At 53.3% G+C, this 17,025-nt stretch overlaps 1 protein-coding gene across 14 annotated transcripts in view; it reads left to right on the top strand.

Annotated features, from left to right (window-relative positions):
• Dysf (dysferlin) overlaps positions 1-17,025 on the top strand; it is a 205,258-nt gene that overhangs the window by 121,181 nt on the left and 67,052 nt on the right. For all 14 annotated transcript variants that reach the window (XM_005369820.3, XM_026777383.1, XM_005369824.3 and 11 more), the window contains 6 exons: positions 1,360-1,453; positions 1,909-1,986; positions 8,799-8,980; positions 11,535-11,675; positions 12,271-12,300; positions 13,511-13,540. In XM_005369820.3, the coding sequence (XP_005369877.1) occupies positions 1,360-1,453; positions 1,909-1,986; positions 8,799-8,980; positions 11,535-11,675; positions 12,271-12,300; positions 13,511-13,540 (555 nt within the window). The remainder of the gene's footprint in view (positions 1-1,359; positions 1,454-1,908; positions 1,987-8,798; positions 8,981-11,534; positions 11,676-12,270; positions 12,301-13,510; positions 13,541-17,025) is intronic.

The raw sequence follows: 17,025 nt of genomic DNA on the forward strand, positions 1-17,025 counted from the left end.
GTGTGGTGTGTGTGATGTGTGATGTGGTGTGGTGTGTGTGTATATGTGTGTGGTCTGTGTGTGTATGTGTGTGTATGGTGTGGTATGTGGTGTGTGTGATGTGTGGTGTGTGTGTGGTGTGTGTGATGTGTGTGTATGTGTGTGTGGTGTGTGGTATGTGTGTAGTATGTGTGGTATGTGGTGTGTGTGGTCTGTGTGTGTATGTGTATGTGTGTGTGTATGTGTGTGTGTGGTGTGTGTGGTGTGTGTATGTATGTGTGGTGTGTGTGTATAATCCGGAAATCAACCTCAGGAGTGTTCCTCAGGAGCCACCTACCTTGTTTTTAAAGAGTTTCTCATGGGCCTAGGACTTGCAATTAGTCTAGGCTTCCTGTCTCTGCCTCCCAGCACTAGGGTCACAGATGTGGACTACCACATCTGGTGTTTTTACGTGTGGTGTGTGTGATGTGTGTGTATGTGTGTGTGTGGTGTGTGGTATTTGTGTGGTATGTGTGGTATGTGGTGTGTGTGGTGTGTGGGGATCTAATGATCAAATTCACATCTTCATGTGTGTGCGCAAGCACCTTTCTGACTGAACCTCTTCTGGAATAATTCAGAACAAATGGACCATATATATATATGAACACCACCCCCAGCCAAGCTCCACCCTGCACAGCTTCTGACATCCATCCCCACAGCCTATGCTGTACTTCCTTAGGACAGTGACTTGCTAGCTTTCTATGAACACAAACTGTGGCCAGGTGGGGTCCTAAGAACTACTTGTCTGTCTTTAACAGGCACAGCAGCTTTCTGATCTGAGCAATGTATAATCATCTCTGATCTACAAAAATTGATCTGGAGGAGTTAAGGAACTTGTCTGAAGTCACGGGGACAGTTAGTGACAGGCAGCATCAGAACTTAGGTGATCCAGTTTTGGAGGGGTGCCACTGTACTCTCCCTGTCTGCCTGGGAGGTGCCCAGTGGTGAAACTCGGAGCCCATGCAGCTGCAGGAGGGCCTCGATGTTTATCCTGGAGCCGGAGAGAAGCATGTTCCTTCTGAACAAGTGGTGTGGGCCCTGTGCAAGGCCAGGACAAGGGAAGACCTTGTCCTAAGAATAGTGAAGGGCAGCTGCAGGGAGCATGACCTGATTGAAGCCCGGGCCTGGGTGAGGACAGCAAACCTCGGTGTTGGGTGGGAGAGATGGGGCAAATCGCTTGGTCTGACTCTCAGGCATAACCCTCTGGAGGATTTACACCAGAGCTGCTTTTGGCTCAGAGGTCTGTGTGTGCAGAGGAGGAGGACTGGCATCCAGGGGCTGCCGGGAGCAGGAATCCAGGGTCAGTTTTTGGCTGTGCCCTGATAAGCCCTGTGTCCCCAGGGTGGCATGGTGGATGACCGGAGTGAAGATTCCATGTCCGTTTCTACCCTGAGCTTTGGCGTTAACAGACCCACGATCTCCTGCATCTTTGACTGTAAGTTACAGTTGGTGGCGTCTGAGTGTGTACGCATGACATCACACTTGGAGTGGAGTTCCATAGTCAGGAGTGTATATATTGAGGCTCTATAGGACTGACTGTGTGCTTCCAGGCCAGTCAGGTCTTTCGGTATGTGTGCCTGTGTACATGTGGGCATTCGCGTCTGAGTGCTGGAGATGGGATGTGTGCAATCAGGTCACTCTCACCGTGAGTTTGGCCTCCGTTTCCCTCCTCCACTGTGTCTCTCCCTGGGATTGGATAGGCTCAGAGGATGCCAGCTGCTTCCTCTGGGCTAGAATCCTGACTGGAAGAGGCTCGCTCTGCATGCCTTGCCATTTCCATATACAGCCAGAGTGTGCTGACCTTCCTGGGGCAGACCCTCCTCTTCCTGTAGCTCCAGTCTTTAGCAACCCTATTGATCACATGGCATCTCTGTTTTCTCCTGAACGAAGATGGGAATCGCTACCATCTGCGTTGCTACCTGTACCAGGCCCGAGACCTGCCAGCCATGGACAAAGACTCCTTTTCAGGTAGGTGGAAAAAAGGGAGGAGCCGGAACTCCCAGTGGGAGGGCTCTAAGTATATGCTGTGACTGGCAGCATCTTTGAGTGGCTGACTTCAGTGAGGTTTGGATACTGTTCCCAGGTCCTGATGATTCTTCCTCTTCAGGGCAGCTACCTCTCATGTGAGACCTCTGCTGGAAATGACTTGGCTGATTGTCTCTTCCTTCCCAGGGGCCATTCTTTGTTGGGTCTCTAGTGATGTCTTTCTCTATGTAGGTCACTCTGTGTGGACCCAGCTCCCTGAGACCCCTGACTTCCCAGGCCCAGCTCCTATATTGCCTGACTGGCCTGGGGTTCTTTATGGAAGACTTGGCTATACAGTTCCATGCATCCTTGCTTCAGAAACACACTTATCCAGGTCACTCAGTTTCCCGCCCTCCTTGTTCCCTTCCACACTGCCCCAAGCATAACCGGACTTCTTCCTCCCTTGTTTTGAAGCATAGACCGAGACAGATGAACCTGCCGTATTTGCCCCATCAGGCAAAGCTTTGAGGTGTGGTGACTGTGGCCTCACCAGATTCATCTTTGCTTTACCCATGAGCCACCAGCCCCGCCAGCTTTGATCCACAATTGCAAGCCTCCTGCATGTGCCTGACCTTTGCATTTAATGCCTTCTCAGCCTAGAATGCATTTCTTCCTCAAGTTCAACTTCAGGACCCAGATCATATGTCCTCTGGTTCCCCTGGTGCTTGGCACCTCCCTGGTACATTTCTCTGTGTCCCTATCCACTGTGGGGCTCAGTTGTGGTCTGTCTGCTGCAGCCTTCCCACCAGCTGGGTGCTCACACAATGAGGTGCCCTGTTTTCCTGCTGAATCTTCAGCGCTGGACATCTGAAGGGCAGACATTTATGGAGCACCTCTGTGCACCAGCCAGGTGTCCCACCTCTTTATTTTATAGGTAAAGAAATGAGACTCAGGTGGGTTCCCTAAATTGCTTGAGTTGAAAGAGTTGACAGGTGACAGAGTTGAAAATCAAGTCCAAAGTGGTTCCCTCCCAAGTACCTACCTATGGTTAAGGAGGGTAGGGTTCCGTGCGAGTGGCCTTCTGGTCACAGAATGGCTGCACAGCTTATAGTCACATGCCGTTCCTTCTAAGCCCAACCTCTCTTTCCATCACAGAAGCTGTAGTTCCCATCCAGGTTCCTGGGTTCTCAGTGACCTGCCCCCCATCCCCACTCAGCTAAGCACGGCCACCTAAAGTACCTCCCTCCTGGGCTTTGGGGGCGGGTCCTGAGAGAGCCCTTTGCACACGGACATTGGCAGGCTGGGGGCAGTTAGACATCTACAGTGGCTGTTTCTAGGACTTCGACGTTGGAGCTGGCACTGAGAACTGTAGAAATGGACTGAGCCCCAGACCAGTCTTTTCCTTTTAGCGGCGTGGTGTGTGGGTGAGGGTAGAAGGCTGTTTGTCTTCTGTGAACTGAGCTGGTTAAGGACCCCAAAGGTAGCCTGGGCAGCTGGAGCTCAGCATGTGGATCATGCAGCAGGGTCAGCAGGCACTGGTCTGGGAGATGTCATACTTTCCACCCAGATAAACATCCCCTGAGCTTTGAGGGCGCTGCCCAGGGCTTCCTCAGAGGCCATGGGCTTCTGAATGAAAGGCCCGATTGAGCAGCAGCTGGGAAGGAAAACAGCAGCCAACACGGGGGAACCTATAAAACTCGGAGTGTTTATTTTCACTCCCAAACCCTAAACCAAAGCGATTTCTCCCCGGGAACTGACCCTGGGGTGGCTGGCTGCTCAAGGCTGTGCCCAGCCACTGGCTGCCATAGCCGAGGAGCCTGGTGTTTGAAGCCGGAATGTCTGAGGCCAGGGGAGGGTCCAGCTGTGACTGCTACTACTAGGAGCATCTTTCAGCTACCTCCCCGCTGTCCAGGGTCATGCGGTCCTCTGCTGCCCACCGTTTTCCCACCGCTAGCCTGTGGGTGTGGAGTTTGGAGGAGATACTTGTCGGAGGCTACTGTTCGGTGGCCTGAGGACTGCACCTCAGTGGGGCCTGCCCTTGTGGCCACATCTGCTCTCTAGACCCAAGGAAGGTGTCTGTGGTGTATGCTTGAGTCGAGTGTGTGCAGCAGAGCTCAGGCAGAGAGTATAAGATGCAGCTTGTACCAGTTGTCTTCTCTGATATTGGTGTGGGCTTTGCTCTGAGCTAAGAGCCGTGACTCCCAAGGACTGAGAGACATCACTTGCCATCGGCTCTGCTCCTGGCTCCATCTTGCCTGACCCTTCAAAGTGGCAGCATCATGCCATCTCCCAACACAGTCCAAGCCCACATCTTCCTAGTTCTATGTACAGCAAGGCTACTGGAGGCTAGAAGCTGTCTACCTTGTCTTATCCCCACTGAGAACTGCTTCTGTATTGGATGGAGCCGTGGTTCCACTGACACCTGCCATTCCCTATACAGAGGATCTTGGGAAGTGCTGTCTTACAGCCTTTCAGGAACAAAGATATGTTTATTATTTAGACTCCTTTTTTGGCCTCACAGGTCAGAGGGCTCCAAGGTGTATTCCTTGACTAACCCGGTCAAGAAGAGATGGCAGACAGGCCAGACGCTACAACATTTAGTGACGCAGGAGGTGAAGGGTCTACTTATGATGTCCCACATTCCTCTGCTGGCCTGTAGTCCACTGAAGTTGAAACAATGTGTCTCTGAGAGGTGTTCCTGCTAGGGTGGGTCACAGTGGGGTCTGCTGAGCCTCAGCTCACCTGTGCTGTAGTGGTCCCTATATTTGGGTGTCACTGGGGACTTCCTGCTCTCGGGCTTCTGATGTCTCCATGCTACTTGGCCCTCCTCTTCTAATCTAGGCTTTCTATTCAGGTTGGCTCTGGTGGTGGCGGGAGTGGGGGATGGGGCGGCATCCACCCATCAGCCATGGGAAGGGGTTTTCCAGACTGCATCAGAGGCTTGTGAAACGCTTCACTTAGAAAGGGTTCCTGGGAAAGAGACTGGGGAACGGGTCCCAGCTTTACGATACACAGCGGCTGTCTAACCTGCTTCAGCGCTCCTTAATGCCTTCCCAAGAGCTGGAAGCATGCATGAGTTGGGACTCAGCCAGATTTCTCAGCACCAGTCAAGGGCCCTTTGATATCTGTCCACCATCCCTTCTACTGCCGCGCTCTGGCTCTAGTACTGCCTTCTGCCTCTCACTCAGGTCAGTTGCTTAACCTGTGCATGGCTGGCATCTGGGCACACCTTGCTCTTTTTAGTTTTTTTTTCTTGGATCAGGCTAGGAGAACCTCCTTTGGGAACCTAACTGGATGCAGCCAGGTGAGACCAGCCCCTACTTACTTGTGTCACTGTGGCTCTTAACTTGGGTAGTGACTATCCTCACCCAGGGGTCACACTGAAGAGATTGGCTGGAGTCTCCTTCCTCTCTGCATCCCCAGCACCGAGCTACCCTTCCGCACAGGCAGTCAGTACATGAGTACTGCATGAGCCATGTGTTACCAGAGCCCCTGCAGTGACACCCTTGCACCTAGAGCCTTTGGCTAATTTGAATGATGCCCAAGAATATGAGGAAAACATTAAAAAACAATTTTATGTTTTCAGGCATCCTGCCCAACTGCTTTCTGAAGGGTCACTAAGTAGCTTCCAATAGGAAAGAACACTTAACTTTGCCACTGCCTGCCAATGCTGGATTTGATAATTCTGAAAATTTTTTTCTAAATTTTTATTTCATTTATTTTTTAAATTTTATTTTATTTTGTGGTAGGGATTCATGCTGTTCAGGCTGGTGTGGAACTCACTATGTAGTTAAAGATGACCTTGAACTCCTGACTCCTTCCTTCAGCTCCTGAGTGCTGGGTTATAGGCAGCACATTGGCCTTTTTCTTGACTTTGTAGTCATGGTATTGCTGTGGCCTAGTTTGAACTTGCTTTGTTTTGATTTCCTTTCTTATGGGGATGGCACAGAGTACTAGGAGTCAGGCCAGCCTCAGCCTCCTGGGATCTCAGGCTAGTGTTCCTGGGTCCAGCTTTTTCTTTGGCGGTTGTGTTGGGAGGGGTACTACCATAAGTCATAGCCTCTAGTCTGGCTGATTGATGGGGACACAAGTGTCATCTGGCGCTCCAGGAAGGTCCAGGCAGCAGGGCTGGCCCAACACTATACAGAAAACGTCCTGGGGCTTGGTGACAGGTCCTTGGCTCTCTTGTGAGGGAACCTGGTGGCATCCTCAAGTGGTCTGTGTCTAGAGCCTCTCAAAGGCAGTTTGTGGTCCTCAGAGAGCTCTGCCCAAACATGCCCTGTTGGCGGTTGCTTTAGCTGTTTGGGTCTTGCAGCCCTCAGGCTGGCTGGACTCTGGACATGGTGATCTGACCCTTCTCTCCCCCTGACCTGCAAGCCCCTGCTCTTTGCTTCCCTGACAGAGGATGTGTCTGTGAGTCCATGAGTCCATCTGGCCACCTTGCTGCTGCTTATGTCTTTTGCAGGGATGGGGGTGGGGAGACGGGCGGGGGTGGTTGTGGAGGCTGGGCCCTGGGCACACAGTAGCCCAGTGTCTGAGGCCCAAGGCCTCCAGGCCTGTTCTTTACAATGCTTTTGTTGTCTTCTTCCCTCCCATGGGTGGGTGGGGTGCATGTGTGTGGGTCTGGGTGAGTTTTGTTTGTAAGCTGCCCCTCTCTGTCCCCCAGCGCTGAGCTCATTGCCTGGGCTGCTGGAGCTGCTGGAAAGAGCCAGCCTGCTCGGAGGCCTGCGTGGGGGGTGCTGCCAACACCAATACAACGTGCATGGCCGCTACAATGTGCAATTGTGACCTTTGTGTAAACGCGGTCGGTCTGGGGCCCGCACGCTTATAAAAATAAAGCATTGGGAAGCACAGGGGGGTGGGAACAAAAGAGGCTTTTTCGCTGGCTCTCTAATATGGTTTTATTTATCGGAACGCGCCCTCCTTCCCTTACTGGAACTGGGAGAGGTTCTCTGCCGAGCTTGGAGCTGATGGTATCACAGCCAGACGGTTTCATTAAACGCACAGACGCCGCCAGGCCTTGCCAGGGGCAGAAGGAAGAGGGCTCGGGGCCAGCCTGCCAGGGCCTGTGCATGGATGTGGAGTCCCATGCCAGGGAGGCACTCCCCTGGGGAGTCTCTCTCTCTGTTAAGGGCATCCCGTTGCCCTCTTCCAACCACAGAGTCAGGTTCAAAGCCAGTATCATAGGGATGCCCTCCGTGACTCCCCTACTGCACCTCAGTTCCTGAACTAGCAGGCTTGACTCAAGTTCGGTGCCCATCAGCTAACCTGGTGTGGTTCTGCCACAGGTGCCTAGGGCTTCCGACTGTGAGGCAGATGCCCTCACGCTCACTCTCGAGTGACAGTCACAGTGTTGAAGCTCGCTGTCTCCCTTAAGTGGAAGACCTACTCTTAGCTCACCTTCCCACCTCTTCTATAGTCACTTTGTGCCAACCACGCTCTCTGTCACTTCCTGTGCAGGGGTCTCGGTTCGTCTCATGGTCTCCTTATGGTCAGAAACCTGGCCTGATTCCCTGTCTCCCTACCCTGACCTGTGATTGTTTGGATGGCTCTACACCGTTTGAGGCCACTGGTGCTCTCTTGGGTCACATGGGAAGTTAATGGCTGTGTTGGGGCTGGTCTGGGGTTTGACATTTGGGATAGAGCTGGGGCTGAAGCTATCATCTGTGTTAAGGCCCTGTGCTCGGTCTTCTCAGACAGCTGGCTCCAGCTGCCAGCTTCCTGTGTCCCACCTCTCCTGTCCATGTGCTCTAAACACCTGTCACTTAGAAGGAAAAGGACCTCGCACCTAAACTGCTGTGCTCTTGGGGGAAAATATAACACCCACCCTCCAGCACTTTGCTCCTCTCCCAAACTATGCACGCCATTCCTATGACCTCACACTGGTGTCCCAAAGAATCCCACAACGTCACCTGGAGCTTGCTAGAGAGTCAAGGACCCTACTCTGCTACATCAGATGTGCAAGAGACCTGTGGAAACATTCTAGGTGACTCCATGGTAACTCTACATTTGGGGACCACTGTTCTAGAATCTGCTCTAATTATACCAGCTTGTCTTTAGACAAGGCAGAGAAAAGGACTGGCTGGGTCCCAGGCTAATGGGGCTGGCAGGCTGCACAGGAATTTTGGGCCCGTGAGGAGCTCACACCGTGCAGTGCCTAACAGCTCTCGGCTCTGCGTCCACCTGAGGCCGAGCCACCTCTGCCTGTACTAGTACAGGAGCCTCATAGCTGCTGGTTCATCCTATGGCTTGTGTGTCTCCTGCTGGTCTCTATGTGGCAACGGGGGCAGGGGTATGAGCTGCTGAAGAAAGGTGCTGGCCATGTTCTGCTGATGCTCTCAGGGTGCCTAGGACCCAATGCCTGTGCCCTACTCCCCTCATCCTCCAAGAATCCAGATGTACCATGAACACACTTCCTGCCCTTTGCCCTTATTCTTCCAGGCTCTTACTCAGATTCTCACCGTTTGGGCAGATAGTTGATATTCTGCTTCAGTCGTGCCCCCAACTCCTAATGCCTGGTCCCTAGTGTGGCATGAGGAAAGCACCCAGGAAATCCTTGTTGTAGAGATGAGTGGGCCACACAGGCACCCACTTTTTCTCGCACACCTTTGTCAGACAGGAGTGAAGAAAGGGAAGGTCTGAAGTTGCAAGCCAAGGTCAGGCTCTATCTTCAAGTGGCGGTAGCTGGCCTCGGATGGCATCTGGCCTGAGTGTTGTCATTCCAGAGTGGAGCCATAGCCATGCTCTGGCTCTGTGGCCCCGTGACTCCTGAACCATCAGCCAAATCCTGTGTCCTTTTTCCCGCACCCACACAGATCCCTATGCCATCGTCTCCTTCTTGCACCAGAGCCAGAAGACGGTGGTGGAGAAGAACACCTTGAACCCCACCTGGGATCAAACCCTCATCTTCTATGAGATCGAGATCTTTGGTGAGCCAGCCAGTGTCGCCGAGTATCCGCCCAGCATTGTGGTGGAGCTGTATGACCACGACACCTACGTGAGTATGATGACCTGCTACCTTTCTCTCTTGCCCATTTCCCTGGGCAAAGCCGGGCTGTGAGTGTTGGGACCCCACTTAGCGACTTCTGCCCAAAGCTTGGGCTAGTGGCTGCCCCCCTCATGGCTCACTGAAATGATTTAGAAGAGTTAAAATGGGCGATGCCCCTTGGCAGACATACATGGCTAATCAAACTGTGGGAAGGGAACAGCTCCAGAAAGGGAACAGAGTTGTGGAGCAGGGTCTGGCTTTTCTGCAGGTCTACCTTGTCCCTTCTCACCACTGTTTTTAATCAAGCACGTTCTGTACTGGGCTGAGTGACCCACCTCTTGCCTGAGGTTTGTGGTCTAGGGGGGAACTGAGACGCCCAGCATGTGAAGAACCCTCTAGATGAGACAGAGTGTCTAGGGTACCATACGGCCCTGTGGTCCACCGATGCTGTTCAACAGAACATCCTGTGACCATGCTATGCTTTCTGGCTGTGCTCTCTGGGAGGGGATCCACCAGCTTCATATGGGGACACTTGAAGGGCACTTGTACCAATGGAGAACATGAGTTTTAAATTCAAGTAACTGCAACAGGGTGTATTGTGCATGCGATGTAATTGGTGGAGAGCTTGCTTAGCATACACAAAGCCCTGGATTTGATCCCTGGCACTGTGTAAACTGGGCATCCAGGCATGGTGGTGCATGTCTGTAATCCCAGCATTTGAGAGGTAGAGGCAGGAGGATCAGGAGTTCAAGGTCCTCCCTGGCTACCTATCAAGTTTGAGGCCATTCTGGGGTACCTGAGACCTTGCCTAATAATAAAACAAATCAAAACAAAATACCACCCACAAAAATCTGAAGGTGACTCATGTTCCAGTATCACACAATACTGTGCAAAATATCAGGGGAAGCTGGAGTGGAGACAAAAATCCTGAAACAAAAGTGGGAGGGGAACATAGAAGGACATTCTAGCAAATATTGGGGCTGCTGGATGATGAAGAGAAAGAATGAGGCCAGGCAGCTGCGGATAGGGGTCAGAAGTAAGGGAGGCCTTGTGGTTGCACACAAAGAAAAGTAGGTAGAGAGGTCAGGTCTGGGTGGATGCAGCAGCAAGGAGGAGGGGTCGGAAGCTATTTCCAGTAAGAGTGGCCACGACTACACGTCAGAAGTCCTGAAAAGGTGTGTCAGCTAGGGGAGGGAGGTGATGCTCTGTAAGGTGCCCATCAGAAGATGACAGAGGCTAGCAGTGGGCAGCATGGGTCTGGTTTGGGGATGCTGACCTGGGAGTTCTAGAGGAAGCTGAGCTTAAGGCAGGGAGCAACAGGATGGAGTGTCATTGGGCCACGAAGGGAAGGTCCTGGTGCCTGTGGAGCAGGGGGAGATGGTCTATGGGGGCTGGGAGGTACTAGGTGGGAACAAGGCAAACTGTAGGTTCCCAGACTGGGCCAGAGCTCTTTGGAGGCCTGCTCGCCCACACCCAGCCATGGTAACTCCTTCTAGAAATGTCTTCTGAACTGTGCCTCTCCCTCTATCTCACTGCTGCTCCCTACTCAGGCTGGGTCCTCTTTGACCTGTCCTTGGCTGGTCAGCCAGAAACTCTCTTTCAGAAAAATCTTCTGGAAATGTTGCTGCAAGCTGCCCCTCTCATGCTTGCCAGGCTAAGAGGGAAGGGAGAACGATGGTCTGTCCTGGGGTAGTGGTGGCTCCAGGGATGAGCTGGGAACCTGCCAGCCCCGCTCCCTACAGAACTCAGCAGCTGAGGGGACCACGCTTGGCCCCGAGGAGCCCCAGACCCTTCCCACTGTTGTGCCTACTGTCCAGTCTGAGTGACGATTCTGGATTGTCACTCACAAGTGTGGTGTGTGTGCTCACGTTGGTAGCCATTCCTGGGTGGCTCATAGAGATGTTGAGGCCTTCCTGTAGTGTAAGTGTGAGAACAGCCAGGGATGTTCCTCTCCTGGGTAAGGGCTGAGGCTTGTGATGTCCACAGCACCATCTGACTGACTCTGCTGACTGCCCCAGGAGCTATGGGTAATCTGTCTGCTGTGACTGAGGTAGGGGAAGGTGGGCATGGAGGGAGGTACGCTGGGAAGAACTGGTGTCCAGTCACTGAGGAGAGGTGGACCCCGTCATGTGGGCAGCAGGAGTGAGGAAGGACGCCAGGTTCAAAAGACATCGTTTTAGTAAGGCTCACCTTGGGAAGCGAGGTCATCTGAAAAAATGGGGACGTTCAGGGTGAAGCAGTTAAGCAAACAAGGGCGTTAAGGAAGTGTAGGCAGACTGTTTCTCATTGCTCTCTGACGGGCTCAGGGATGGATTAAAGAAAGGCATGGGGGGTACTAGTTGGACATACAGAAGGACTTCCACAACTGCTGTGGGAATTCCACCCTAGTTGCAGTGAGGGGGCTAGCATCTTGTCCTCCTCACAGTTCCCCCAAGAGGGCAGAGCTCGCCATTCCGCACTGGAGGCTGCCCTGACTTCTGGGGTCCTCTTTAGCCCTGGAGGTCGGATGCAGGCCTAGTCTGGAGCAGGGGGCACTGATTCTTCTTTCTCTACACTGGTCTAGGGTGCTGACGAATTCATGGGCCGCTGTATCTGTCAGCCCAGCCTGGAACGGATGCCCCGACTGGCCTGGTTCCCATTGACCAGAGGCAGCCAGCCTGCGGGCGAGCTGCTGGCAGCGTTCGAGCTGATCCAGAGAGAGAAGGTAAGGCTGGCTACTATCCAGGCCTGGGAGGCCCAGCTGGGGTGCAGGCCAAGGGTGGTGGGGCTGTCCACATGCTGAACTCAGTAGGAACTGGATGTCTCCCCTGAAGTCAGCCCTCCTACTGACACCCACACGACACACCGTTTCTCATCTCTAAGTCAGGACACAATCCACTTGAGGGCAGAATGTTGGCTTCTGGATGACTAAACCCTCTGGCCAAAGCTGTTTTCCCAGGTCATTCCCTGTCATGGTTTCCAGGAGCCTGGGTAGCTGGGGCAAGGGGTCTCAGGTATGGTGAATACTCACAGCCACTGGGGGCTGGCTGTGCCATGCCTGACTCTGGTCCTTGCAACCAGGACCCTACTGTTAGGTACCAGGCTGTTTTGAGTGCTACCCCAGGCTTGCTGTGTTTCTGTGGCAGCTCTGGGTAAGGTGTCTGGAGGACACAGCCTACCGCCTGTTCGACTTGGAACAGCTTGTATCCATGGTCTGTCTGCTACTTGACAAAGTCTGTGGGTGTTGGCCCAGGGTGGCAATGAAGGGGTCTGGGATGGGCGAGGAGCAGGTGAACAATACCCTCTTTTCTCTACCCTAGCCAGCAATCCATCATATTCCTGGCTTTGAGGTAAGTTTTGTTTGTGTGTTTCTCTCCAGTCTCCCTATCTTTGCGGACCCCTCTAGGCTTGGGAGGGCAGCTAGCAGGTCCCACCTCAGCCTACCTGAGAGCCCAGGATTCAGGAAAATGACTCAGTAGTGGCCTCAGGGTAGATGACCAGCGGCTGACAGTCACATCTTACTCAGTGTCTCCATAACCTCCAGCACAGGTATCACCTGCCTGGAGATGGCTGAGCATCGAGTTCCAAACTGCAGAGATATCAGAGCCGCCACTTGGGGGCTCTGGGTTGGGCTGGGTATTACTCTCACTAGCATGGGTTTGACATTTAAGGGAGTACAGGTTTGACCACAGCCTCTGGGCGTGCAATCCAAGATCAGGGTCTTGCAGTACTGCCTAAGGTCTTTAACTTGTGGCTCAGGCCGACGATCAGAAAGTGTGTTTGGGAGCAGCCCAGTATTGTTTGAAATGCCAATTTCTGGGTCTACTGCCATCTAGGCAGTCTCTGAGGGTGGAGGCCCAGCATCCCATACCCCACCCACCCATGTGAAGCTTCTGATGCCCAGGGAGTTTCAGGATGCCTGCTAGCCCGTTCCTCCCATGTGATCCCTTCCTCTCCTCTGCTGGCAATGTCCCCTTGGTCCTCTCCTTCCTTTGCCTGGAGGTCCCAGTAAAAACCTGTGTTGAGCCTCAGGCTTATTTTCTTCCTTGTTCCATTTTAGCAAGTTCAGAGAGAGCTGCTTGGGCTGTTGGTACACATAGGGTCCGATGGCCGTAACCCCACAAGCTCTTCCCACACCCTTTGCTTCTCCTCGCCCTCTCCTGCCAGCCTCCTCCCCCTGCCCCCGCTTGTCCTGTCAGAACTGGTGCCCCCAGCTCCTCTAGTCCTGGGGATTCGATGTGACTTTTCATGGCTGCCGAAGTCAAGAATACAGTTCTACAGCTTTGCTTGAGGCCCAACTTCTTCGGGGGCTGCTACACAGGGTCCCAGGTCCCTCCTACCGCCTGTCTGATGTTCTCCCTCCTGCCACTTCTGGAGACGCTCTCAGACCATTGTCCCTTCTTCATATGGGAGGGTGTGGTGAAGGAGCTGCCATGCTCACCCTTGGTGGGAGGGCTTTCTGTGGGTGCCATCCTGGTCACAGCCAGTGCTTCTGGTTACTAATGGAGACCCTTTGCTTTCCCGGTTCTCCCCCTGTCTCCCGGATGTGGACCATGCTAGATGCACGAAACGTCAAGTATACTGGAAGAGGTGAGCTGGACTTAAGGATGAGGGAGCTTTTAGACCTGGGGTTGGGGAGGTAAAAGCTAGCTTCCAAGCTCCTGTCACAGGGTGACCAGGCTAGATTTTCGTCCTTGTGCTCAGAGTGCAGCCACAGCTGCCTGGGGTACGGCCTGTGAGGTCATTCTAGCCCCAGGGGCTTGATGCCCTCTTATAGTCCAGACTTACACAGATGACTTGAATAGCAATACTGAGTTTTGTCTGGTTGAGTACCAGATGGCATATTTTCAGACATAAAAACTGGGCAGCTGCCAGAGTAGCCAAGGAAACCTTTCTGGTGGTGGAAGCAGTGTAAGGGCTTTGATAAAGTGCTGAAGAAGGTGGGAGGCACATGTCTTTGGTCCAGGGAGCCTAGGTGCAGGGTGAAGACGGATGGGAAGAGCACTCTGGGCAGAGGCTGAGCAGGAAAACGCCATCGTGTCCTCCATCAGGGAGTCAGGGACTCCCTGGGCTGGGTTGAGAGCGGATACCACTTGACATTTTCGGTGCAATTTGGACTTGAAGTGCAGGATCAATCAGGATGTGGGATTGTAGCCCGCCTCCCTTCCCTCACTTCCTTTCACTCCCAGGCAGAGGTGAGGGCCTGCCAGCTGCTGGCCCTCTTCGCGCCTGACAGGCGGCCTCCTGCTTCTGGCGGCCATGCAGAGAGACTGCCGATTTGGAAGGCAACATAGAACCCTAGCCAAAACCCACAGCCTGTGCTGAAGAGGACCCAGCCTAGGGATGAATTATGACAGACTCCGAATCCTTCGTGACCGGATGTGTCATATGGAATAGCGAGTGCTCGGACTCAGGGCGAGGATGCGGCTGTGGCCTGGCTACCATGACCAAATCAAAACTGCAGCTTGGGGCCAGACCCTGAAGGGTTGAGCATCAGGGCTGGCCAGGCCCCCTGCTGAGGCTTCCTGTGGTCAACAGCACCAGAGGACAGTGATCCTTAGGAGATTTCTGGATACAGGCGGGGCCAGCCCAGCAGGTTCAAAGGGTTCAAGGCCCAGGGAAGTGACCCATCCTATAAGATGACCTTGTGATGCCCCTTATCCCAGAGGGTGCCAGTGTAACCCTTGGCCCTGAGTTCAGCACATTTCCCCTGACTGAAGGCTGAGTGTCCTGCCAAGAACTTGGGACTTACTCAGTTTTAAGGCTCCCCAGAGGTTGAGAGGAGGCAGGTCATTCTCCTTGCTGTTCTGCTCCTGCGGAAAGCTTGTTGACCCAGCAGAGGACTTTCTGTCTTTTCTGTGTGGTGGCCCAGGACCTGCTTATGCTCCCGGTTAACTTCTCCCAACCTCCCAGTCCAATCACCCTGCACACTGTACCCACTCCCCAGGGAGCCTGGGAGCACAGCAGGAGCGAGGGTATGGTAGGAAGCTCTTATGCAGGGCGCCTGCACCTTACAGCCGGGTGTGAGAAGAGAGACTGGGGAGGAGGCCTTTGAGACAGTTACAGTTGTGGGGCCTGCTGGAGCTGAGTCAGGAGAAATAGAGAGGCAGTGTCTAGAGGGTGGTTAAGTCCAGGAGTACCCAACTGCCAGCACAGCTAGGTGGCAAGCCGCACGTGCCCCCATGATGCTGAAAGGCCTGTACGCTAGGCCTGGGACTGACTGCCCAGGAGAATGGTTTCTGGAGCAGGACAGAGGATGAGTCCCTGGAAGAGGGGACCCTAAGCTAGCAGTTGAAGCAGGAAGGTTTTGGAAACAGCGCCTTGGGCTAGAGACACTGTGCAGCTGCATCGGGACCCTGCAGTAGCAACAACAGCCTCTCTCCCGGGCTCTCTGCCATGGGAACACCACTCTGTGGGGCTCTAGGTGGGGGAAGCCAGGCTGCTTTGCTTGCTGGGGGCTTTACAGTGTGCAGAGTCCTGAGCCCTTGTGGAGAGCAGACGTTGCCTTTTGGTCTTTGTCCTTTTTTGAGCTTCTTCCCATCGTTCTTTGTCTCATCCTTCTTCTGTGCCCTCCTTGGCCCATCTTCCTTCCCACCTCTTCTGAGCCCCCCTCCCCTTTTTTGGTCTTGAGAACAAAGGCAGTTCAGGCTGCCAAGAGGAATGAGTTCAAAGAAACTGCAATTTTAGATTTCCTGAGAACTGGCGCGTATGCGCATGCAGTGCGCATGGGCATGTTGGTGAGAACACACATGCGCACATACATGGCAGACGAGGTGCTGGGAGTTTCTTACTAGCGGGGCTCTTAGGACTGGGAAGACCTTCCCCAGGGCCTGGGTGATCCAAAGGACATGGTTAGTTGTCCCTCTTCTCTTCTGCTCTGAGGGAAAGGATGCCCTGGTAGAGGGCAGCATATGTTTCTTGGCTGCTTGTGCTGCTAGCGTGGTGGTCCAACTAGTCACCCTAGACACCTTCTCAAATCTAGGAGGCAGCAGGGTATGCAGCTTACTCTGAGACCTACCCCAGGTTTGCTCCTGCACCCCAGTATCCACTAGAAGGAAACATTTGGTGTTTTGCAATCAGGAAAATAAACCCAGTGCCCCCCATCCCTTTCCTCCTCCCCCAAGGCCTTAATTTGAAACACTATTTCCCTGGGAAGTATAATTAGACCAGTATGTTGTTCCTAATGAGCTGGGTGGGGCAGACAGACAATGAAGCCTCCTGCTGCCTGCCTGCCCCCTGCCTGCAGCTCCCCAAGGAACCAGGATGTTTCCCTTGGGTGAGGTGGGATCTGGGACAGGGCAGTCCGGTTGGCAGCAGTGACATGTCAACACCTGCACTGCCCTGGAAAGAAACGTCTGTAGTGTGCTGTCACCTAGGACTAGGAGCATATCTGGGCCTTCACCTCTCTATGTTGAACTGGCCCTGGGGACATATGGGCTGAGAAGAAGCTAAGGGTGGCTTCTACTGTTGGGATACGTCCCTCAATTGTTCCTGGAGATCTGGGACTGAACTGGCTTGATTAATACCCTGTGTTCACCACTTTTGCTTGAGACTCGGGGTAGGTACAGGAATTCAGTTAATCTGGCTGTCCTTGACCAGGCTAATATGGTATTGGCCTGTCCTTGGGGCCTGGAGAGCTCAGTCCCTGTCACCTGTGAGACAGTCAATTAGACGCCTTGATTGCATTTGCTGTCTGCCCCTTCCCTTCCTGGCAGTGAAGAAATGCTGTCCAGTTTTGATAAGGGTCACAGCACTCATACTGTCCTGGAAGGACAGTTTTGGGCATCCTAGGTAGACTGAACTAGGAGGAGACTGAGGCTTAGAAGCTGGCAATATGATCCAGGCCCACTTTTACCTCCTGACTGAGATGAGCAAAGACAGGTTCATTGGAACTATGTGAGGGGTGTGTGTGTGTCTGTGTGTCTGTGTGAGTGAGGTATATGTGTCTGTGTTTGTGTGTGAGAGGTGTGTGTGTATGTATGTATGTGTGTGTGAGAGATGTGTGTGTCTGTGTGTCTCTTTCTGTATGTGAGTATGTGTGGTGTGTGTGTGTGTGAGGTGTGTGTATGTGTGTG

Source organism: Microtus ochrogaster, unplaced genomic scaffold (genome assembly GCF_000317375.1).
Source record: "Microtus ochrogaster isolate Prairie Vole_2 unplaced genomic scaffold, MicOch1.0 UNK62, whole genome shotgun sequence".
Classification (NCBI taxonomy): Eukaryota; Metazoa; Chordata; class Mammalia; order Rodentia; family Cricetidae; genus Microtus; species Microtus ochrogaster.